This window comes from Passer montanus, unplaced genomic scaffold, assembly GCF_014805655.1.
Source record: "Passer montanus isolate IOZ18808 unplaced genomic scaffold, ASM1480565v1 scaffold89, whole genome shotgun sequence".
Classification (NCBI taxonomy): Eukaryota; Metazoa; Chordata; class Aves; order Passeriformes; family Passeridae; genus Passer; species Passer montanus.
In genome coordinates, this window is record NW_024374256.1 from 77,688 (window position 1) to 101,222 (window position 23,535).

The 23,535-nt window shown below is 51.9% G+C and overlaps 2 protein-coding genes and 1 non-coding gene across 17 annotated transcripts in view; all 3 read right to left on the reverse strand.

Annotated features, from left to right (window-relative positions):
- Nucleotides 1–1,217: 1,217 nt before the first annotated feature.
- RCC1 (regulator of chromosome condensation 1) lies at nucleotides 1,218–10,160 on the reverse strand. Of its 6 annotated transcripts, XM_039733718.1 has the most exons (14): nucleotides 10,103–10,160; nucleotides 9,834–9,883; nucleotides 9,389–9,430; nucleotides 9,010–9,061; nucleotides 6,849–6,926; nucleotides 6,610–6,684; nucleotides 6,322–6,509; nucleotides 5,601–5,780; nucleotides 5,421–5,517; nucleotides 4,395–4,517; nucleotides 4,046–4,201; nucleotides 3,611–3,730; nucleotides 3,065–3,217; nucleotides 1,218–2,557 (listed from the first exon to the last, which is right to left on the reverse strand). In XM_039733718.1, the coding sequence occupies exons 5-14, from the start codon at nucleotides 6,916–6,918 to the stop codon at nucleotides 2,382–2,384; spliced, it is 1,338 nt and encodes a 445-aa protein (XP_039589652.1). In that variant the 5' UTR covers nucleotides 6,919–6,926; nucleotides 9,010–9,061; nucleotides 9,389–9,430; nucleotides 9,834–9,883; nucleotides 10,103–10,160; the 3' UTR covers nucleotides 1,218–2,381. The 6 variants fall into 6 exon arrangements, with proteins under 6 accessions (XP_039589652.1, XP_039589656.1, XP_039589653.1 ...); XM_039733722.1 differs by lacking the exon at nucleotides 6,610–6,684; XM_039733719.1 differs by lacking the exon at nucleotides 10,103–10,160 and having other exon boundaries at nucleotides 9,834–10,096.
- On the reverse strand, nucleotides 9,532–9,736 carry LOC120513950. The gene has a single exon (XR_005630385.1). It is a non-coding gene; the product is annotated as a small nucleolar RNA SNORA73 family (small nucleolar RNA).
- Nucleotides 10,161–10,447: 287 nt separating the features above from the next.
- PHACTR4 (phosphatase and actin regulator 4) overlaps nucleotides 10,448–23,535 on the reverse strand; it is a 55,001-nt gene continuing 41,913 nt past the window's right edge. For 9 of the 10 annotated variants that reach the window (XM_039733639.1, XM_039733640.1, XM_039733638.1 and 6 more), the window contains 12 exons: nucleotides 22,969–23,145; nucleotides 22,455–22,535; nucleotides 20,352–20,516; nucleotides 19,864–20,223; nucleotides 17,210–17,789; nucleotides 16,371–16,594; nucleotides 15,776–15,926; nucleotides 15,144–15,199; nucleotides 14,180–14,241; nucleotides 13,243–13,380; nucleotides 12,284–12,360; nucleotides 10,448–11,730 (listed from right to left, as the gene is read on the reverse strand). In XM_039733639.1, coding sequence (XP_039589573.1) covers nucleotides 11,715–11,730; nucleotides 12,284–12,360; nucleotides 13,243–13,380; nucleotides 14,180–14,241; nucleotides 15,144–15,199; nucleotides 15,776–15,926; nucleotides 16,371–16,594; nucleotides 17,210–17,789; nucleotides 19,864–20,223; nucleotides 20,352–20,516; nucleotides 22,455–22,535; nucleotides 22,969–23,145 — 2,087 coding nt within the window. In that variant the 3' untranslated portion in view covers nucleotides 10,448–11,714. The remainder of the gene's footprint in view (nucleotides 11,731–12,283; nucleotides 12,361–13,242; nucleotides 13,381–14,179; nucleotides 14,242–15,143; nucleotides 15,200–15,775; nucleotides 15,927–16,370; nucleotides 16,595–17,209; nucleotides 17,790–19,863; nucleotides 20,224–20,351; nucleotides 20,517–22,454; nucleotides 22,536–22,968; nucleotides 23,146–23,535) is intronic. The other variant, XM_039733647.1, reaches the window with a different exon arrangement.

Here is a 23,535-nt window from a genome sequence, read left to right on the forward strand (position 1 = left end):
TTCCCACTGAAGTGTCACTGGTTCCCAAGACAATTGCTTATTCATCAGTTCTGAATATTTTAAATCTTACTGTTCTCCCCCAGCCCTTTTCCCCTGTTTCTTGAACATACCAGCAAGCTTCCCATTCACAAAGACATGTCTTCCCCTTTCCAGAAACAGGAACAGCCCCTCAGGGAGGGGTACAATCCCATCTTTTTTGGAATGATCTGTTTTCTCTATACACCTACAGGAGCTGTAGGGAATTGCATTGGCTCCTGGCAGGATCCAGCCCTGTGGTGACCACACAGTTGTGCCACCTCTGATCCTGTTTCTGCTGCCCAAACGTGGGAGATAGATGCAAAAACCTGCCAGTGTTGGGGACAGGGAGGAACTGGGAGCACTGGGATGTGGGATCTCCCCAGTAGCTGAGGCTGTTTTTGGATAAATGCTGCTGGGAATGAAGCCCAAGTCAAAGAGCAGTTTCTCCATCAGGTCACATTTTACTGAAGAGCACCAAATGGTGATGGTCCCCAGGGAGCAGAATTATCCACAGGATTAGAGAGCATTGCCCCATGGCTCAGCCTGCAGTGATGGCAAAATATGGGCTCAATCCCTCACAACACAACGTGCCCTTATGCTTAGAGGGAAAAATAAAGTCCTTTGCAAGCCTAGGACTGCAAGCACCAGAACAAACCCACCTGATGGGAGGTGGGTGCCCCCCAGACAGAACTGGACACGCTGAGGCCATCCCTGATTGTAAATCCAAGCTCGCCCACACGGGAGCAGCAGAGCTGCCAACAGCCTGAGCTGCTCTCAGTGCCCAGGCTCATTAAGGAACCTGCTCCTGCCCAAATTAATTACGTGTAAACAGCGACCTGGGGCTCCAGCCACACCAGGGTGTGGGAATTTGCCCCGTGGCTCCCAGTCTCCACACAGGTCTGGCTGGGAGCACGGACACGCCAGGATCCTTCCAGCTGTGCCACGGGCTTGGTCGTGTTCCTGGAGACCCAAAGATACCAGGGGTGACCCATCAGACAGACGAGGAACTGAAGAGGGATGACAGGGACCGTCCCCTCTCCGTCCCAGTTCTCCCAGTCCCGCGTTCTCCTGCTGCCATCTGCCGGCCACAGGACACTGGGACACAGCGGGAGCAGGAGAGCCCCCAGAGAGCAGCCCCCTGTCCCGACTGTCCCCACGGGAGAGCTGCCCAGCCCTCCAAAGCTCAGTAAAAGCCTGGGTTTATCAAAACTCAGTTTATTCCAAATGTTAAAAGATCTCTTTTTTTTTTTTTGTCCTTTCTGCCTTGATTCATCCACCAAAATACATTTTCTTTTTTAAAAAATCCAACCCCTTCGGAACCATTGTATAACGCCACACCCCCCCTCCCCCAGCCACAACCCCCCCCTCCTATTGCTATAATTTAGGTCTTTGCAGACCCCTCCTCACTCCAGGTACCTGGAAGGCACCTCCTGTAAGGAGAGGATGGAGCAAGCTGGGCACAGGAAGCAGGACCAGTTGGATCAGGGAGGCAATGGGGAGGAGTCCTGTTGTTCCAGCGTCTCCATGCTCAGCTGAGGTCTGAGCGTCTGCTCAGCAAGGCCCTAACAGTAAATGAAGCTCCTTCCTCAGCAAGGGAAAGTGAAAAAACTAAAGTAACAGTGTTCCCACCTGTGGGATGGATTTGGTTGGGTTTCCAAAGGCAAAGAGGGAGTGGCCAGCACTGCAAAAAGCAGTGGTGAGGTGGCTGCTCCAGGCCATGGGGAGTGGGGAACCTACTCCTGCCTCACTGCCTGGGGGAGCTCAGCTTGAGGGGTGGGAGGCAGGTCACACGGTGCTGGGCAGCATCCAGCAGCATCCTCCCTCACTGGGCACAATATCCCCACAGTAGCCACAAGCTCTGGATAGATTCCTGGGCACATTCCTGCAGGTGGATCCTTCAGATCCACCTGGAATGGGCTCAGAAGGGTTTGGGGGGTGGCAGCAAACAAATCCAGGCCAGAGAGGTGTATTTAGGTGAAGGGGGTGGAGGAGCATCGAGATCTGGGGAACATGGGGACCTCAGGGAGACTATTACCCAAACCTGATTGCAGAGTGAAGAACAAAACCCTCGGCTTTGCTGGGCCAGGAAATGTTAAAAAAACAGACGAGAAGAAGTGGAAATCCATCCAGGCACAGATGGAGGATCAGTTTAGGACCAAGCTGACCCGGGGAGCTGACAAAACATGGGCACCACAGGAAAACAGACAAACACTTGCAGAGAGAACCCATGGGCACCCTGTGCCAGCCTCGCAGGCGCTGCTGGGCCGAGCTCCATGAGCCTCCTCCCTCCCCAAAGCAGGCAGAAGTTGTGTGGGGTCTGGGGGTGCTGTGATTCCGCTGGTCCCGGCTGCGGCGTCACTTCATCAGCTCTGCTCCTTGTCACTGACCAGCAGCACAGTGTGCTGCCCACCGCTGGACACGGCCAGCACCCGCCGGTTCTCCAGCTGCTTCCCAGTCATCTCCACGGGGCTCCAGACATCATCCTCCTCCCCGGTGCCCAGCTGGTAGTTAGTGCCCATTCCCCAGGCAAACGCTCGTCCTGCAACAGAGGTGAAGCAAGCTTTGAGCTCCAAGTGGCTGCACAATGGGAAGGACACCTCACACCCAGACAGTGTGTTTCTATGAGTCCAAAATACAAGCAGGAGGAAGAGGAGGAGCACTTGCAACTCAAACAGGTGTTCCACCAAGAGCCAAGGAACTTTTACTCCTTTGGGGGAGAAAACTAAACCCACAGCCCATTCCAAACCCCCCTTCCTGCAGACACTGCACACAGGCAGATGCAGCACCAGAGCAGAGGTCTGGCATCAGTGGAATCAGAGAAGAGATTGTCAGGCCAACAGCGCCCTCCTGGTCCACACCACATGACCAACCCTGTTGCCACAGGCCCACAAACACATGTGAGCAGCCACTGCCCAGCTGCCCCCAGGTGATGGGCACCAGGACCTGGCTCCAGCCCCAAACCAGCTGTTTTGGTGTGGTGATGGTATGCAGGGCAGGATGGAGGGATGAAGTACAGAAGGCAGGGTTCCCAAAGGCTGGCACTCACCATCACTGCTGACAGCGTAACCAACTGACGCTCCGCAGGCCACCGAGATGATGCTGGGGAGCTCTGGGATAACTGTGGGTGTGCTCTTCTCCTCTGCCCCTGTGCCAAGGCCCAGCCGGCCATACTCTGCCCTGCCCAGGCTGTAGGCTTTACCTAGAGCACAGCAGATACACAAGAGAGGAGACTTGAGGCGGGCAGAAGCTGCAGCAGGGCCAAAGCAGACCAGGACCTCTTCCCAGGTCTGACTCCTCCATAGCACATCCTGAGACCCGCCCAGAAGGAGCAGGGTGGGACAGAGACCCTTCAACTCCCCAAAATCAGTAAAGTGGATAGGTGCAAGAGCAGAGCTCACAACAGAGTCCAGGTTTCTGTTGTCAGCTTCCCTTCGCTGCAATCTCACACCAACCTTGTTTCCTTGAACACTGAGAGCTTGGAGGGCTCCAGCACATGACCCTCATCCCAACAGCTCCCTGGCCAGGTTGAGGGCCATGGGATGCCCCCACCCTGCTGTGTGAGTGCCAGCCCACCTGTCACAGTGTCACTCACCCTCAGAGTCGACGCAGACCGTGTGGTGCTGCCCACCAGAGAACCCAACCCAAGACTTGGTGGAGTTCTTGAAGCACGTGAGGTTCTGCGGGGAGAAGCAGGGCTCGGTGTCCTGGGTCCCTGCAGGGTGGGACGCACAAACCCGGGTGGATCAGGCCCATGTGCATGGACAGCTCTGGCACTGAGCCACCCACCCTGGGGCTCACCCTACCAGACACCAATACAGCTGCCCAGCCCCAAAATCTAATTTCTGTTCAAACCCAGTGGGCACATGGGCTGGGACACAAACCCAGAGCTGTGCAGGGTGAGCCCCACCCCCATTTCCAGCTCTGGTGCATTCAGTGTTCAGATTCTGGGGCACCCAGCAGCCTCCCCCACCAGGCCAGGGCAGCAGTGGACTTGAAGGAGATGTGGAGGGACACAGGGGAAGCTCACCCAGCTGGTGGTAGTTGGAGAGGCCAAATCCATAGATGTGTCCCTCACGGGTGACGGCGAAGGTGAAATACGCCCCGCAGAAAGCGTCCTGGAAACGCATTTTGCTTCTTCTCCCTTTGCCTCTGACAGGGACAAGCTGGGGGATCAGCATCCGCTCTGGGGCAGGAGACAAGGCGTTATACAAGGACTAAGGATTTACACCCTCCCTGCATCTAAGGATCTGGCTCACTGCATTTACATCACTGATTACACGTAAGCCCTCCAGCATCAGGGACTGGGTCCCTTTGCTCCTCTGCAAAGGGCAGAGCCAGAGCCAAAGGATGCACCTCTGAGAACTAAATCCACTCACGCAGTCCTCTCCGTCCTCCTCGGCTGGCAAAGAGTGCTGGCACTCTGCCCAGCTGGCCCTGTTCACCGCAGCCACACGTGAACAGGTCGCCATCCACTGTCAGCATCACCAAGTGGTCATTTCCTGGGACAGGAAGGAAAGAGAAGTTACAGAGAAATCTTCAGCAAGTTCTGGAGGCTGAGACCCCACAGGCAAACCCCATTTTCTCCCAGTTTATGGGGTTTACTGCACTTGATATCTCAACACCAATTGTGCCACCACCTAAAACTCCAGGACCTCCCTCTTCCTGATCCCAGGAATTCAAAGCAGTTTTTCTGGGAAGGTGAGAAGGACATAGGTGTGCCCCAAACTCCCCTGCACCCTGGACAAGCACCCTGGCTGCTGTGCTCAGCTTCCCCAGGTCTCATTAGAGAGCAAGTGCTCTTGCCCCTCAGGGTCACAGTCCAGGCCACTCTTGGAAGGCATTCTACATTAGACTGGTCAAATATTAACTCAACATGTGAATCTGTTGGGGCTAAAATATGTTTGGACTAAAAGGTCTGTTCTCTGGAAGAGCCAGAGATCAGCAAGTACACCCTTGTATCAGGCTCGGAACCAGCCAAGAGGGAGGAAAAGGTCATGGACGTTCCTCCAGGGTTGTGACAACCTCGTGTACCTGTCTGACCCTGCACACCCCAGGGCCTTGCTTGTGGAAAGGGCTCACACCTGGTCTGTGAGCCAGAAAGAGTTAGTTGAAGAAGAGAACCTTTTGCCCCTGAAAGGAGTTCTATCAAGGCTGTCAGCATGGAAACAGAGAAGAAGAAAAGATAAACAAGGGGGCCTACAGTTAGATCTTGACAGAAAACAGTGGTGTTGACCACCTTGCACCAATGAACATTATGTTGATTTATTGTGGCCAACAAACAGGTGTAAACTTTGTAAGAGGGTATAAAAAGACAGCATGCTGCTAAAATAAAAGAGAAGCCTTCTAAAATACATGGTGCTCCTCTGTTTGTTAGGACCATCTCAACAATGACACTGGCTCACCTGAAACTATTTTGACAACAGGGGCGTCGAGCTGGAGCAGCAGAGGAACAGAGCTCGTCTTCATGGGCTCCAGCAAGCCGATCACTCCGTTGTTATCCTGAGGGAAGAGAGAGCCACAGGGATGAGCCACAGGAGCAGCAGCCACCGGCAGAGCTTGCAGCACCAGGGGGATCAGCGTACCCGGAAGGAGCCCCAGACAAAGACCCGGCCATCCTCCGTCAGCGCGGCCGTGTGGCTGTCCCCCGCCGACACCTGCACCACCTTCTCCTGCAGCTCCACCAGCCCCGGAGAGCTCTCAGACCCTTCAGCCGAGGTGTCGCGTCCCAGGGCACCTTCATCATTGCAGCCAAAGGTGTAGATCTGCAGATTTTGTGTAAGTGGTCAGGATGGAGCTCAGAGGGGCAACAGGCTGAGTATGGAGCCAGGGGACAGAGACTCACGAGACGGAATTATTATAGAAGCATGGAATGCTTTGGGTTGGAAGGAACCTTAAAGTTCTTAGATGAGGTTGCTCCTCATTAGATGAGGTTGCTCTAAACCCTGTCCAGCCTGGGCTGGAATACTTCCAGCAATGAGGCAGCCACAGCTTCTCTGTACCAGGGAAGAACTGTACCCTGACAGGGAAGAACTTCCCAGTACCACATCTAAAATAGCAGTGTCACCCATCTACTCTCTGTCAGTGGGAAGCCATTTCCCCCTGACCTATCACTCCATGCTCTTGTCCTAAGTCCCTCTCCAATTTTCTCGCAGGCCCCTTTCACATCGTCCTTTTGACCCCCTAAAATTCTGTGGCCCATGTGAGACCATGCTCACCCCTAGAGCTGAAACAAGATGTGGGCAGAGCAGTGGCTGATTCCTACCCCCTGCTCCAGAACACATCCCAGAAACCCACTGCACTTACCTTTCCAGTCTGGCTGAGGCACACTGTGTGCATGCCTCCAGCTTCCACCTGCACCACCATCTCCGGCAGCGTGACCAGAGCTGGCTTCTTCCTCTCCATGATGTCTTCACCCAGACCCAGCTGGCCAACGTTTCCCTGGCCCAGGGTCAACACCAGCCCAGGCTGTGAGCGATGTGACGGGTGGCTGACTGCGGGGTGGGAGGGGGAGAAAGAACACATTGGGGTACAAGTTTCCTGGTGAGAATCACCCCTGGCAAAGTGGAAGGAAAACTCCAAGGGATTTCTTACCTTTAACCTTTTTCGTCTCAGTAGATTCTTCTGACACCAGGACCTTCATTCTGCGTTTTCCTGACATCTTGGAATCTAAATGCCAAAAAAGAGCCGACGTTACCCTGACCCAGGCTATGAGTGGTGTGATGGGTGGCTGACTGCAGGGTGGGAGGGGGAGAAAGAACTTGGGGAACAAGTTTCTAGGTGAAAATCACCCCTGGGATAGTGGGAGAAAAATTCCAAGGGCTTTTTCTTACCTTTAACCTTTTTCGTCTCAGTAGACTCTTCTTCTGGCACCAGGATCTGCTCTCTGCGTCTTCCTGGCATCCTGGAATCTAAATGACAAAAAGAGCCTGTAAGGAGTCACCCACCCGGTGAACCGGGTTGTTCACTGTTTTTTCACTCTAAAAAACCACCTGAGGGACTGGTGACTGAGTTGGGATTTGAACACTGATCCCTTCTCCTGCTCTGGGAAAACAGAGCTTTCCCTTGTGCGTTTCATCCGTGCTCCCTACTGCATGCACATGTGAAGATTTCAGGTCCAGGCAGGCAAGGAGCGAGGGAAGGGGAAAAGAAAGGAGAAGGAAAACGAGAAGGGAGGAAAAGGGAAGAATGGAAGCCAAGCCGTACGTGCATCCTCACCCCCTCCCGGTTCCGCGTGGCCCGAGACCGCCCCCGCCCCTTCCCGCCGTTCGAATTCCCCGCGGCGCCGCCTCACGTGGGGCCGCGCCATTCTCTGCGCATGCGCGCGCGCGCTCCCGGCGGCGCCGCGCCCCCTGCCGGCCGGCGGCCCCGCCCGCCAGGTCACCCCGCGGGACGGACGGACAGACGGACGGACGCAGTGAGGACTGGTGGGGCAGGACAACGGGACAAAGAGCACACAAGGACAGGCGGTACAAGGCAGGGCTCGCGGTTGGCAATACACTGGCCCCCGGACAATAAATCCGTGTCACTAACTGATGCTGCTTCTAACCGGCAGGGACGCCTCCAGCCTGCGAGGCCGCAGCCGGCCGTGATGGAACGGAGTTGCTGCAAAAAAATGGCAATTAAACCAGCAGAACAACGATAAGGACGGAGTATTGAAATCCAGAACGTCTGAGATACCATCTCGTCCAGCAACTTACCGCTGCTCAAAGCACAAAATATACTTTTAACTATTGAAACTGGAACGAGACCAAATTTATCAGGTTAATGGGAAGACACCAAACTTTTGAGTTTCCCCATTCATGCAATGTAATTACCCTTATTCCAGTGGTTAATTCTGCTGTTCCAGTAGAGAGGCCTCCATTTGTCCATACCACCTTTTACTTCAAGATCATGAACCTAGCTAATATCTTGGCTGGTACACCAGCCTCCTCTGCTTATGCAGACTGTCATCCCAGGGGTCACCCACAGCCCATGGAAAACCCTCGAGAGGCATCACCAAGGAGCATTTATCCCAGGCTCACGCTGTTGATACAGACCCAGTCCCTGATCCTTTCCCGGGGCACTCAGGGCCAAGGACACCCTGCAAACTGCTGCAGGTTCATCCGCCTTCCCCTACACCCAGCCACCAGCGACACTCTGGGCAAGGGCAATGTGTGACTCCCTCCCTTTTTCCCCTAAACCCACACCCCGGGCTAACAGACTCCATCAAGCCCTTGATGGTATGAAGGTTTTAGATGACCCAAACCTGGACTGAAGGCAGGACTGCTCCCAATCCAGCCCTAACAGCGTGCCACAGAGCATTTTCTGCACACTTTATTTTCGAGACGGGTCAGCAGCAAACAGGAACTGCACTTCCACACAAAGAAGCACCACCCAGAGCATGAAGTTTTCCTTCATATTCACTCACCAAAAACACACACCAAGCCAAAGCCAAGTTCAGTTTATTGAGTCGTCTACTGTAGACGGGTACAGATTCAGACATGGACACGAGAGTGAGAGCTGCATTTCAGGGCCTGAACACACACCCCCATCCCATATATAATCCACCCTCCTTCTGCATCACCTTCCTTGTAACATCCGGGCCCCAGAAGGTCGAATCGATGTGAAAGTTGTGTAGTGTAGTTCACAGGAGAGCACACGCCTAGTTTACTTATCCCTCATGCCTCCCTCCACCCCCTTCCCCAGTCTGAAGCACCCCAAAAGCAGCTCTTTGAACTCCTCACCGCATTCTTTCCTTCCCGAGCAGCTTACCCACAACGTGTGCAACTCCAGGCCCTGCTCTGCAAATGCCAGGAGCACCCATCCCACCAAGGGACCAGGGCCACGCGTGGTTGTTTTTCGTGCTCCAAGCACGTGCTCTAGAAGACCCCTGAATTCACGCACCCCTGCTTCTATCGCATTTTGCTTTCTGTGACTACATTTTATTACACCTACTGCAGTAACAGGAGTCGGGCACCCACCTAACTTGGGGAGACCCTTTAATATACTCACCCTCTCCCACACTAAAGGCGGATTTTTCTTTATTCCTTCACCTCAGCAGTTCCTGCATTTTAGGAAGAAGAAAGGCGTTTTTTTCTGCTTTCTTCTTTGTCCCACAATGCATCAATTTCAGTACACATGTATCTCCAGATTTTTTTTTTCTGTCTGCCAGTACTCATGACCGGTTTTTTCCCCCTGTAAGACTCAGGAATTTCTTTTCCCCATCTATCCAAAATCGAACACAATCGACAAAGCTAGGAGCCTGCGATCTGAACTTGCATTACTACCACCTATATGGTCCGGATTGGAATTTTATCACTAAGCCGACCCAATTATTCTACAAACATCATTGAAACGACACAGTGTATTACATTTTAAACAGATGTATTACCTTCAAGAATCGTGTTTTACTTCAGGTTTTTCAACCTTGGTACTGGAAAGAAAAAAAAAAGGAATTTAAGGATTTACTCAGGAGACTATGTCTTTGTTTCTCCCTCCCAGCCCCGCACGCGCTCCCCGTCCCAGCCCGCGTGCCAGTGTTTCCTGCATGGTTTGTCTCCTCTGTAACGGCCCCAGGGCTCAGAGAAGCAGTAGGAATATGCAGGCTGCAGGCTCGGGGCCCGGCTTGTTCTCCAACGTCGTGGAACGGGACTATACGTCATGGGCCCGAAGGCCTGCGCTCCCATGCGCCACACGGACAGAGCCAAGAGAGAGCGACTTCTCCGGATATCCACGTTGGACCTTTGTTTTAATGATTTATAACCGCCTTGACCGTCCCCAGGCTCCCGCTCGTCCCAGCGCCAACCACGCGGCGGGGCCACACCAAAGATACTCACGGTGGAGGAGCAGGCTGGACAAAGCAAGCTTTAACGGGCTTTCGTGGAACCTGCAGCGAAAGGAAATGGCCTTGAGGGGCGGCTGAGGGGGCGCGGGGTGACTCCGCAGCGCCCACAGCCACGTGTAAATCACGGTGCATCCTAGCGTTAATGCGGGGATGGAGCGGGCATCCTCTGGCACAGTAGTGCTGCGGGGCCAACAGGAGCTCACGCCATAACAACACAAAGGGTTTAAAGGATAAAAAGGTTAAAAGAGAAGCGAACCTTACCTGCTAAGCTCCCGCTCCTCACGGGGAAAGAGGCCGAACCACGCCGCGAGGCGATTTTTATAGGGCGCGGGGGCGGGGCTGAAATGCGCGCGTGCGTCCCGCGCGAGGGGCAGGGATAAACCGTATATGGGCATCGGCGGCGGGGCCAAGCCCCGGCGGAAAGGGCCGGGCCAGCCGCGCCTGCGCAATGGCTGGGTGGGCGGTTAGCACATGCGCAGTCGAAAAGCCGCCGCCTGAGGGGAGGCGCGGCCATGGCGGAGCGCCCTCAGCGCCTCAGGAGCCGCCGGTCGGGCTCCGACTGAAATCGGTTGGAAAGACACGACCCACACACAAGCAGGGTTTAAGAAAAAAGTTCTAAAATACTTTTATTTAATAATTAAAATCTGTTGTTGCGGAGACTGATATACAATGTAATGGCGGCTGTACAGGGGATGCCGTGAGGGAAGAGCCCCAGCAGATGCCGGGCCACGGCCGGCGTGTTGCCACACTGGTCTGTGAACAAGACAAAGTTCTCTCCCTCCCGCCCCCCCTTCCCCACCCCAAACCCCCGCACAAGTGGCATCTCACAGATCGTTTAGTTTTGTGCATAATACAGCAGTGGACCTACCAGATTTTTTTTATTAACCCGCATTGAGGAAGAATTTCTCTCTCAGAAGAGAAATACCATTTTTAAGGTCACTTTTTAAACCTTTTCTTCCCCTCCTTTTGACCCACACAGTGAAACGATCAAGATTCCAGTAGGTTTAGCTGTAAAAATGAGAAAAAGGCAAGCTTCAACCCTGATTTGGGAGAGTAAAAAACATTTGAGAGAAAGCCACGATAAAAAGGACTGACTACTCTCACAGTTTCCCCAAATTAAAAAGTTTTAAAAAGGCAACAGTCATTTTTCCTGGTTCTATAATTTGTTAAACAAGCCTAAATATCTCAAGATCTGTTATTAAGATCACAGCAAGTGTGAGAGAGTGCAGAGCATTTATACATATGTTGTTGTTTTTTTTCTTTTCTCTTTTTTTTAACAAAAAGATGCAGCATATGTTAATATCTACACAGTTCCCTTCCAGGACAACAAACCGTTGGTCAGTAGTGATTCAGGGCATTAAGGACATGACAAAAAAGCAAAACCCCCAAAAATTGCAAGTGCCATGTCAGTTGTCTGCCAGGGTTCTCTGTACACAGCTAATATACACACAGATGCTTCTGAGGACATGCTCTCCTCAGCTTCCCAACACTAGAGCTGCCTTTGTTTCTCATCTCCCTTCCTCAGGGAAAGGAGGAGGAAATGAGGAATTGCACTCCCCAGGACAAGTCTGTACAAGCTGGGAAGGAAGGAAGGAAGGGGTCGCTCCCCTGGGCACGGTCTCCTGGCAGAGTCATACTGCTGAGCCACACGAGGTATAGTGTCAGTTCCAGCCTGATGGCATCAGAGATGTGTTTGTTCCAGTGAAATGCTACATTCAGACAGGATTCCCCTTCCCTGGCCGAAAAGCCCTTTCTGGATATGTTTGGAAGGCAAATCTTGGAAGAGCTGAGGTTCCACCCTCACTGTATTGCTTAGGAGAGGGATGCAGAGAACGTCCAGCTCTTGCGGGTTTCTTGCTCCCTCCTTGGAATATTATGGTCGATGGTATCTGAAAGCCAAGTGAAAAATCTGAGTGTTAGCCTTGGAACTCAAGGTTAGATGGTTACTTAGGCACTACAGATGGCCAGAGAGTAAACTGAATTATCTCGGAACTCTCAGCCCTCAGGGACACTGTGAACATCATATAATTTCACCTCCTGTGCTCTGCACTCAACTTTGCCACACAGAGCAGGAAGGAAAGGAATCACTCGATCCAGGCCTGACTACACAGATTACATCCAAGGTAACTCATTAGCAAGTTGTTCTGTGACTGCACATCTCCAGCCTCAGAAAAGCTCACCCCACCTGCAGCTTCACAGAGTTTCCGATACATCTCAAACAAGAGACTGGTCACTGAGCCTCCAGGATGGAAGCCCCAGTTTAAGGAAAAACAACCCACTTAGTGTCTGCTGCTGCTCCAGCCTCCCCCCAGGACTGAGACAGACAGGGACATTCAATCTCCAACTTAATTTTTCTAAGGCTTTAGTGTTGTGCCACTGAGCCTGTCCTTGCAGCACAGCTCTGACAGCTCCATCAGGACTTAGGCTAAAACACATTCTCACCTCGTGAACTGCTTGCTCTCCTCATGCACTTCCATTTCACAGCTCTTAAACTCATTCAGCTCCTTCCTGATGGCTGCCTGCACAGAGAGGAAGAATTTTTTGTAAAGAAAAGGGCTCAGATTGCAGCAGCCAGCCCAGTTTTCACAGTCCATTAACACCAAACTGAATTTAATCTGCCCCTCCCCGAGGAGGGCTGGGCAGTGCCCAGAGGCGGCCTGGGAGGACAAGGACAGATAATTTCCTGCCAGTTTCTTGAGCCTGCAGGGAACTGCACTGCTATGACCAATACTCGGTATCCTTGCTGTGTCGAGAAAAGACAATGGGGCTGGGGAAGGGTGTGGAGCACCAAGAGCAGCTGGTCTGAGAAGGCTCAGGGGGCATCTTCTCACTCTCTACAAGTCCCTCCCTGACAGGAGGGTCAAGACAGCTGGGGGTTGGTCGCTTCTCCAGGTAAGAAGTGACAGAACAAGGGGAAACTGCCTCAGGTTGAGCCAGAGGAAGTTTAGATGAGACACAAGGAAAAATTTCTCCATAGAAAGGGCTGTAGTAGAATCAGCATCCCAGGAACTGTTCAAAAATATGCAGACGGGGCACCTGGGGACACGGTCTACTGGTGAGCATGGTGGTGCTGGGTAAACAGTTGGACTCCATCATCTTCAAAGGGCTTTTCCAGCCTTAACAATGCCATGATTTTATGATGCTTACATCACTCAGAAGCTGAGGCAGAAGCCATGCAGGCTTTCAGACTGTGCCCACCTGGGCTCCACCTTGCCACGAGGCAGCAGGAAGCAGAGCTGGGACAGCACATGCGAGTGAAGGCACACAGGTGGGGTGGCAGAGGGAAAGATGAAGAAGTGAAGCCAGAGGAACAGAGCAAATCTCCTTGGCTCACAGCTGTTTGTGTGGGCCACCCTGGTCTGGCTCCTCTTCCCATCTGGGGACAGGACACTCTCAGTTACCTTGTCAGCTGGGGTCAACTTTGTCCATGGCTTATCTGCTCGCCGGTCATAGTCTTGAGCGTCTGTTACTTCCACATATTCATTAAACCTCAGGATCTTCCTGGCCTGCAGCTCTGCCACTGTAGGCCTCTGGCTAAGCTGAACACCAGGAAAAACAAAGGAGGTTAGTCTGAGCTTTGTCCAGAAAGCAGATCCAGGACTAAGCGCCCCAAGCAAAACTAAAACTAGTTCCCTCACTGTGCCTTAAGCACAAACACTACCAGGTCCTGCCTGCAGCTTGCAAGGGCAGGCTTCCAAAGAGGTAAACCTCTTACAGACTTGATACTCCTACTGGGCTCACAAAGCCAGGCTAGGGCAGAACCTGGGCCACACTCTCATGGAGAAGGACACTGAGGGGTGTGGGAACAGCTGCTAAAAGGGTGAGCCCTGCACAACACCACTAAACACAGCTTCAGCAATGGCAGTACTCACACTTCACACCCACAGGCTTTGGGGAAGCTTTTCCCAGCCATGAGCAACAATCTCAAGTAACTTGGATGTAACAGCTAAAAGCAGCTGTTACTTTGCTCAGCTCCCACACTGCTGTTACTTTAGAAATGGATTTTAGGGAGCCTGGTGTGAAGTGGTGGCTGCTGAAGCACTGTGTTAAAGCAGCCAGGCCAGCAAACCTGTAAAGTATCAGGTGCCAAATTTAGTTCTCATCTCGCTTGTTACACTAGCTGCCAGTTCAGATCTGTCACTGACAAAAACACGGCCCTGGTGCCAATGGCTCACCGTGGGTGACAGTCCACATTCCAAAGTCACTGCAGTCCGAGGGCACTGGGGACACTTACACAAGAGCCCTGTGACTCGCCCTCAGCACGGCCCCTACAGCGTGCCCAGTGCCACCGTGCCCGGCGGCCCTGCCAGGTGCTGTCACCGCGGGAGCCCGCAGTACCTTTCTGGTGAGCCGGCGCTTGATCTCGCGCTTCTCTGCTTGACGGTCAGCTTCGTTCTTCGCTGCCAAGAGGGAAAAAAACATTTTTCATGTAAGCATCAGGCTTTGAAAAGTGCTTTCTAGGCTTGAACAAAAGACGGTATTGAGCTGGATCAGATTATCTACAGATCTAAAGCCTTAGGACAGGCAGAGAGTGCAGTACAACTCAATACCCTGTGTCACCTCCTGAACTGGCAGGGGCAACATGCCCCTTACACATTCACCTCAACAATTAATGGCCATATCACCAAAATGCATCCAAGCCACTGTGCAGCTTGCTCCTTCACAAAGTTATTATAGTTTAAAAGAAAATAATAGCACAGATAAATATTTTAAATGGTAACTTCCTGAACTGACATTCCCATTTCCTCGAGATGTTTATTTAAAACTTTTGCAGAACAAGATATGGCCAAGAGAAACAGTCCTGACTTTGTGATGCACTGCTGCTTTAGAGATCATGAAGGCAACGCTGTAATGTCTGGAACACAGAAGTCCAGCCCAAACAAAAACACCTTTCACAGTCCTTGCTGTGTAACAGCAGAGTCTGAACCAGCCCACACACTCTTTTCTGAGGTGGCAGGCATGGGACAGCTATGCCATAATCATATGATCCCAGAATGGGTTGGGCTGGAAGTGACCTCAGTGATCACCCAGTCCCAACCCCTGCCAAGGGCAGAGACACCTTCCACCCTCCCAGGTTGCTCCAAGCCCTGTCCAGCCCAGCCTTGGACACTTCCAGAGATGGGGCAGCCAGAGCTTCTCTGGGCAACTTGTGCCAAGGGCCTCACCACCCTCACAGGGAAGAATTTGTTCCTAACATGTAATCTAAATCTCTTTCAATTTAAAACCATCCCCACCTGATACATTAAGATGTTAAAGGCAAACTTATGGTATTTCTCAGGACCACCAGACAAATGCTACTCACGCTGAAGAATGTTCCTCTGTTCCAGTTCTTCTGCAGTTGGTCTCTGACTCAGTCGCCTGAAGAGAAGTGTAACAAGTACAGAATGTTGTATCTGGTCACTCATCAGTAGCAGATGAAGGATAAAACTGCCTGGTTTCAGTGCACTAGCCTCCTCCATACTCCTCACTCACCACTGAGGACCACTGCTGCCCTGTTTTACACTATGCTCTTGTCAAACACCTGCTCAGCCTCAGGTGCAGCTTTGGGAAGGGCTATGGGCTCTCCAGCTCAGAACCTTGCAAGGAGTTCAGACAGCAGATCCTGGACTGCCACCAGTCCCAGCTTCGTCCACCACCAGCACCCACCCTGCATCCATCCACACCTTTTTTATCCACACCTGTGTTTTACATGTCTGTAATCCTTGAGATTTTCCCCTTTCAGTCCATCTGACCTCTGGAAACCGGGGCCTGTCAGGGGGATATTGTCCAACTCCCAGAAGAACTCCCAACTTTTCTAACGAATGAGGAACAGCAACGCAACCTCCCAGCTCCAGCTGCTGTGCCCAACCATCCACCCTATTCCAGCACAAGCTGTTCGGACAAGGCACCAGCTTTGTCCAACCCCACTCCGCACACACTGATCATTATCTGCACCTGATCAGCGTTGTCCCAATCTGCTGACGGATTTCATTCCACTCCTCCTTGCTCTTCCGAGGGAAGATGATCTTCTCCTCCTGTGGTGCGGTTGTGCTCCCCAGCTTTATAGCGAGCGTGTCTTTCCTCTTCACTTTGTTGGCCAGCGTGCCTGTGGAGAGGGAGAGCGACAGGATGCAGCTCAAGGCTACTGAGCCTGCCACAGCAATCCCAGCCCTGTGCCCCTGGGAGCTGTGCTCTCCCTGAGGCAGAGCTGTCCTCTCTCCTTGCTCTTCCCAAGCTTGGCACTCACTGCACAGCAGCAGCAGCCAGCACTTTTTCTGTGACACCATGCTGTCCTACCTGAGGGGCTGGGACAGCACAGGCTGTCACAGGAGCCATCTGCAACTGAAAGGGTGCACTCAGCAGGTGACTGCACAGCTTTGGCTGCAGAGCCTTGGAAAAAGCAAGGCAGAGGACATGTGCCACATCATGCAACCAAGAATGAGCTGCTTTGAGGCGCTGTGGGAACCAGTGCTTTGATCCAGTTCTCAGTGCAGCCAGGCACGAGTTCAGCAGAGCAACAAAAATGACAGCTGCAATGTCAAAGCCTTACTGTTATGGCTTTCATCTTCTTCCTCATCCTCATCATCTTTATACAGGATGGGCCCCTCCGAGTCAGAGTCACTCATCCCTTCGTCTCCTTCCTGCTCCTCCGGGAGGACCTGGGGTACCAGTTTGGGGATGACTGTGACAGATGGCACATCTCCAATATACACACGAGGACCTGAATTCTGTTCCTCTTCCTGGTCATCATCTTCCTCTTCCTCATCGTCTGGACTAACGAGAAGCACGCTATTACACTTCTGAACACTTGGCACAGGGCCTGCAGAATACCCCCAGAATACATGCACCCTTAGCTCTCCCCAGGGAAGCCCAGAAACCAGAGGTGCAAGAGCCACGGCAGGATCCTGCACCGTCCCCTCTCTTCAAAGCACAGGGAGCTCTGGCCAAGGAAATGGCAGAGGCAGGTTCTGCAGAACCAAACTGCCCCCTGACCCCACTACTTCTGTGACTTGGAGATTCAGCTCTGCTATAACACAAGACAGTTCTTTTCCCACTTATACAGCAAAATGGAAGGCTAAGGAAGGCCACAGATGGATGGAATCTGGGACCTTGTTTGGTATTGGTGCAGTTGTAGACAATCCCAGCCTGAATTCCTGGCATCAGCCTGTGTTTGTAGTCTGGAACCCATTTGCCTTTGTGAGCAATAAAATCCCAAAGCCAGGGGTAATTTAATGGGGAAGATGCTCTGGCTCTTAAGAGCCTGAAACACAGATTTGGCCAACAGGGAAAATGGTTTCAGCAGAGACCTAAGCCCTGCCCAGAGCTGTCCCCATCATCATAGCACTGCAGGAGCTGGGAGAGCAGGCACACCTACAAGGAGGTACTCACACTTTGAGCATCTCAATGGTGACAGGCAGGGACCTCGTCCTGCCGAGGGTGCCATTGTCTTCTCCAAAACCATCGTTCTCAAAGAGCAATGAGTGAGCCCTGTGGGAGCCCTCGGGAGGTGGGGTGACAGGCAGAGGGCTGGCCAGAGCCTGCTGGATACGAATGTGCAGTGGGATTTGGGGCAGGCGAGGCAGCACGTGGGGTTCACCAAACCCTTGTTCTGCTGTCCTCTTCGATGCTTCCATGGACCTGAAGTCTTCAGGAAGAGGAGGAGGAGTCTCCTTGGTCAGGTCCAGGGAGCACGGCGGGTCTAGGACAGGGGTGGAGGTGGGCAGGGCCACACGTGGAGGGTCAGGGGGTACGTGGGTGGGCAGCGGCGGCGAGGGCGAGGGCGGTGGGTAAGCGGAGGTCACGTGCAGTGGAATCGGTGCAGGGCGACTCGCTGTCACTGTCCTGTCATTTGGGGGCTTAGAGGTGACAGCCTCTGACGTGTTGTTAGGCAGGAGGCCTCTCTTTGGAGGGAGAGGAGGGGAAGGCTTGGACAAGGCTGTACCACTGGTCATTACTTGGGAAAGTTCAGCTGAAAACAAAAACCACAAAAGCCACAATGTTAACAGGGTATTTTCCAAATAACCTCCACCAGTGTGGAAAAAGCACAGCGGCTGAGACCTGCCACATTATTTCCCTGGAGTGGGTGACAGTGACACATGGCTGCTCCCAGAACAGAGCTGGGGGAATCTGCAGTGCAGACACCACGAGAGGGTGCTGTAAGTGGGAGTGTTTCCCAAGATAAGGCCACATAACTGGAGAGAGGTGGGCACATTTGTGAGATGCTTAGCATTTTTAGACTTTCCCCTTGTAGATTAAGGGCCAGATTGCGCAAAACACAGTGTCCTCAGCTCCCGCCCAAGGGACTCCTGTGTCTCCTGAGCAGCACTTCAAGGCTGGCAGGACCAGGCTTAAGGCACCTCTGGGTAAGAGCAAAATCTGAAAGGGAGCGAGCAGCTGGCAGAAGAAAGCTGCTGCATGAGACACCAGAACTGCTCAGGGAATGAGCATCTTGGGGACAGACAAAGGGGTGACCTGCACAGTAACTCCCTCCCAAGCCTCAGGCTGTAACAGTGGCACAGAGGACACCCCTGCAGTCAGAGCAGGCACCAAAGACCCGTGGAGGGCTCACAAAGCCAAGTCCACTCCTGCTGTTCAACAACAGTGACAACACAAGGCTCAAAGCAACACCACAGCGCCAGTTCCATTGTGCCAGACTAGAGAGCTGTGGAGCCTCCTCTACATCTGCATTCATACCCAGGGGACAAGAGAGAACTGCTGGTTCTCTCCTCCCCTGCACACCCCACAGCTGCTCCCAGCCCATGCTGGCGGGCAGAGGCAGGATGGCTCTAAACACGTTGGATACACTGCTGTTTCCAGCCACATTTTTTGTTCCACAAGTACCTCCTCCAATTAGAGCTGGGGTATTTCAAATGCCACCTGCAGTGTGTGCAAGCAGCTTAAAGAAAACAAGAAGGTATTTCATGGAGTGCTCAAGCATGGTCAGGCTAATCAAGCTGGTCTGGCACAGGGGGGTTGTTAATACCATACCAAGGTCACTTGCAAAACCTGCCAGAGCAAGGTGAGCCCCAAGCAGAGCAGAGCAATCTGTCCACACTGAAAGCAGCGGCCCAGGCTATTTGGCAACTTGCACATCCAGCACTGCCTCTCAAACCACACCTGGGTAACACCTCCAGTTTCTGTGATAACAGTGCAAACTGTCAGACTGATCTTCCCAGGAGCCTCCCTCGTGGTCTGTGCTAACCTCTACCCTGTCCAAAGACTAGGAGGTGTCTGTGAAAGAACTGCTTGAAATGCCAACAGGCCATCGCTGCATGGAAGTCATATCAACTCTCAAAATTGCATCTTTAAGATCCCCAGAACTCCCACAGAGAACAGAGATTAAATGAGCTTTAAGAAACTCTCACCAAATCTTCTGCTTAGAAAAATTACAGAGATAAAAACATTTAATTCTCTAAATGGGAAGATTCAGTTCAAACTACAGCTGGGCTGATTTATCCATGGGACAAGACTCATATGTCACTAGCCCAGCCAGAGACCTTAAAGGAGGTGCCTGAGTATAACCAGGGAAATCTGAATTATTCCTACCAGCTCCTGGTCTCTGCCCTAAGTGGAAACCACATGGCCTGGCAGTAACAGCTCCACCAGACATTGTTTGGTGTGATGTGGATTCTTTGGGTTTGTTTCTTGGTTCGGGGTTGTTTTTTTCCCCAAAAGCAGCTGAAAGAAGAAATTGTCACTAACCACAAAACCTCATCCACCAATCCCCAATCCCAGCGAAGCATCAACATTCAGACACTGTCTCTTAGAGTTGACAGGGAACAGGCAGGCAGGGATTCCTTCCTGCAGATAGCTGTTGGGAACAGACTGGATACTCATGGCAGAAGACTCCAGTAATTACACTGCTCCCAGTGTGTGTCCTGGCTGAACACTGGCAGATTTGAGTCCAAACTGGATTGTTTTCAGGAAAGATGGTCAGACATTCTGATGCAACTAAAAATCTTCTCTCATAAGGGGAAGAGAGTCTTGCAGCAGTGGCTCCAGAACATCTCAGGGTACAAAAACCAGTTTATGGGGTCACTTACCTATTAGTGAGTTGCTATTTCTGTTGGCAGGTTTGGGAGGAGGGACGGGAGGCTGTTTGGCAGGAGCTGTGCTAGTTGTACTGGTGGGAGCAGTAGTGTTGGCACTGGCAGGAGCAGGGAGCAGAGTCCTGGGGGCTGGGGAAGGGGCAGCTGTGGAATTGACTGTCTTTGCTGCCATGGAGGCTGTGCTGAAGGTGGCAGTTCTTGCAGTGCTGCTGGCAGGTATTGGATCCTTTGCCTGTACTTCATTTGCCTCCTGGGAAGTGGAGGGAGGTCTTTTTGGAGGAAGCAGAGGTTGTCTGGGAACATGTGGCTCCTGAGGTGGTTCCAGTTCAGGCCCAGGGTGGCTGCTGGAGGAGCCTGCAAAGGAAGGCAGTTCAGTTTAAGGCACCAGAGGGCCTGCTCAGGGTGGGAAGGATCAGATGAGAATTCAAAACTGGCTACAGGAGAATGTGAAACCCTGATTTTGCACACATCTAGTTTCTTACCCTGCCTCTTCTTCGGTTCCTCCACTGGAGCAGGCTTCCTAAGGCTGGATGGCTTTGTGGCCTCCTCCTCCTGGCTGGGCAGGTTACAGACCCCAGGGCCCCCAATGGGGACAGTGTGGCCATTCTTCAGTGCAGGTGGGTTCAGCTTCTCTGGCTCTTCACCATCTGCAAGGGGATGGGAGGACAGAGAAGCAAAGAGAAAACACTCAGAAGGCAGGGGAGAGGAGAGGTGGCTGAGCTGACTCCACCACCATGGAGCCACACCAGCTTCCTTCTGGCTTCTGAACCAGCTGGTCCTCAGCCCCCTTCTGCACAGACCAGCACAGCAACCCAACCAGCTGGAGCTGAGAGCCCTTGTCAATGAGTAAATCACAGCTCTGTATGCTATCAAGGCTTTTTCTTCTCCCTGTCCTGCCCTTGCTCTTGTGTTACAGGTTAGTGTGTCCAGTGCTGTGCTGCAGCACAAGGAAGTTGTAACTGAAGTCATAAATCTCCAGCAGCTTTTGCATCCACGCTCCATCAGGGAGCAGTCACCAATTCCCTGCTGCAATGCAGATTCCAACACAAGCCAAGTCATCTACTGCATGTGCAATAATGGACTTTCATGAAGTCTTCACATTAGTGGAAGCACCTCTGTTTTCCTTGTTTCTACCCTGAATTTGGCACTAAAAATTGCTGCTCAGCCCAAAATATCAGCAAGGCAGATTTCTTCACTTTACCCTTGTTTTAATCAGATGTAATGACACAGCTCTAGAATTTTATGTAGCTCACTTTGACTATTTCTGCTTTTACAAATTCTAGCACGGAGGTTTCCCAGTGTTAAAAGCAAGACCTCTTTTTGGGAAAAAACCCCATCCAACCCAACCCATGCTTTTGAGGGTCCTGAAACTTCTAATCCCCATGAGGAAATATTCCACCATTCTCAGTAACTGCCCTGGCACGACAAATTTTTGACAGTATTACTCTCAAAAAAAGGTTCAGCATCCACCTCTAAGGGGAAATTGCCTATTTGGACTGATTTTCAACTCAAGAAAACTTAAATAAATACATCACCCATTTAATTAAAAATCTTTTTCAATTCAGTCTGCCATCTCTGAAGGAACTGGAGTTTGTGGCGTCCATGCTCCCCAGGTGATAGACCCCAGCACACTCTGTTGTTCTGATTTTTGAAAATTTATTCTAATGCCCTCCTAACCTTTCCTCTCCCCCTGAAGAACTACCTCTCCTTCCCTAACCTGGTGTTATTCAGAAGCTTCCCAGGATTTCTTTTCCACAAGAAGCAGCCTTGGTTCCTGTGAGGAGCTGGCACACGGCGCTGCCTCACTCACTCACTGCCCTTCCCTGAAATGCAGCAGGCACAAACAGCAACAAGAGGGAGTTTCCTCCCCAGCCAGGGCTGAAACTCAAGGGATGAGACAGAGATTTTTATGGCAGCAACTGCCTCTGGTTATCCAAAGTTTTTAGCAAGGGAGACAGGAACAGTATGATCCAGCTTTCTTCACCACTTTTCCACATCACACAAATCCCAGGCAGGTGAGTGGATGGTGATCTGATAACTTATTTTGGCAGCATGATCCCAACTTGGAGACATCAAAGATGAAAGAAAAGGGGATAAGACTTCCTAGACAGCAGTGCAAAGTTCAATAAGCCTAGTGGTCACTATGACACCATACCACGAAGCATCTCCTGGAAGATATGCCCCTACCCAAGTAGCTCAGAATTCATCCATTTCTGATTCTTCCCCCAGCCTGAGCCCCGGGGGCAGTACCATTGGAACAGCAGGAGATAGTGAGTGACAGTGTAACAGCAGAGGTATCTGGAGCAGAACACAGAGAAGGACGGGATGGGAAGTGAGCACAGCACAGCCCTCCCTCCCTGCAGGAAGGTGCCAGGCAGACACTGCACTTCCTCAGCACTATCTTCCTCCCTGAGCAGGCTGCCCTCCTCCCAGGTGGGAAAACAGACCAGAGAGAGCATTGAAAAGGGTGAGGCAGACAGGAATCACTTCAGCAGAAAGCCCTTAAATTTGTCTCCCGAGGGTGAGGTTTGGCCAGAGGAAGATCAGCCACACAGACACAGACAGAAGTTCGTTTGCAGACTCACCCTGCTCAGGCTCTTCCAACAGAACCCCTCTTTTTACCAGCTCCTCTCTTGGCTTTCGCATAGAAATCTTTCGTTCTAAAACTGATATTAAATTGAAAAAAAGCACTCAGAAAACAGGGCAAGCTTGAAGTTCAAGAAGGTTTGTTTTTGTTTTTTTTTCTTTTAAAGAGGTTCTCTAGAGGAAATAAAAAGGGCTTCAAATATCACTGGTTTTGCATGGATTAAGAGGAGAGAGAAGGAACTGCATGTTCAGACCTGCATTTCACACCGCACTGCTGATTGTGGAGCAAACCCTCCCTCCCCACAGCTGCTTGGGGAACTTCCTTGAAAGAAAGGAATTAATCTGTCTGAAACTACAGCTCCATGGCAAGGTGTTTCTGGAGAGATTGCAGGTGCCAGCCCATCACCAAAGTCCCATTTTGGTTCGTACACATGTCAGCACTCAGGCTTGTGACAGCAAGCCCTTCTCAGGTGGATGGAGGCAGGGACACCCACCCAGGCCCTGTTACTTTACCTTCTGAAGTCTCCTTGAATTTGTCACTGCTTTTCTTTTTCCTCCACTTCCAGGGTTTGAAAATCTTGCCAAAGCTTGAGAACTTGCTTTTCCTCTTTGTAGGAGGCGTGGTGTCACCTGATTCCAAAACATCTACCCCCATGCTGGCATCACTTGGGGTGTGATCCACCTCTTCAGCTGCACAGAAAAGGAAAAGAATAAAGAATTACCTCTGTGCTGCAGGTGACAGCTGCCATCTCCCACCAACCCACTCCACACTGGGAATGGTAGCACATGTTCAGGCAGGAAAGGGAACAAGACTGTCTGTGGCTCCACTGATAAACAGGGCAAAGGGAAACTGGTAAGGGCCTTCCTGATGAGACAAAGATTACAGAACCCCAGAATCATTAAGGTTGGAAAAGACCTCCAAGATTGTTGAATCCAATCTGTGAACAACGCCCACCTTGTCACCAGCCCAGAGCACTGAGTGCCATGTCCATTTCTTCCCTGGACATCTTCAGGGATGGGGACTCCCCCACTGCCCTGGACAGACTGTGACAGGGACTAATAACTCTTTAAACAAATAAA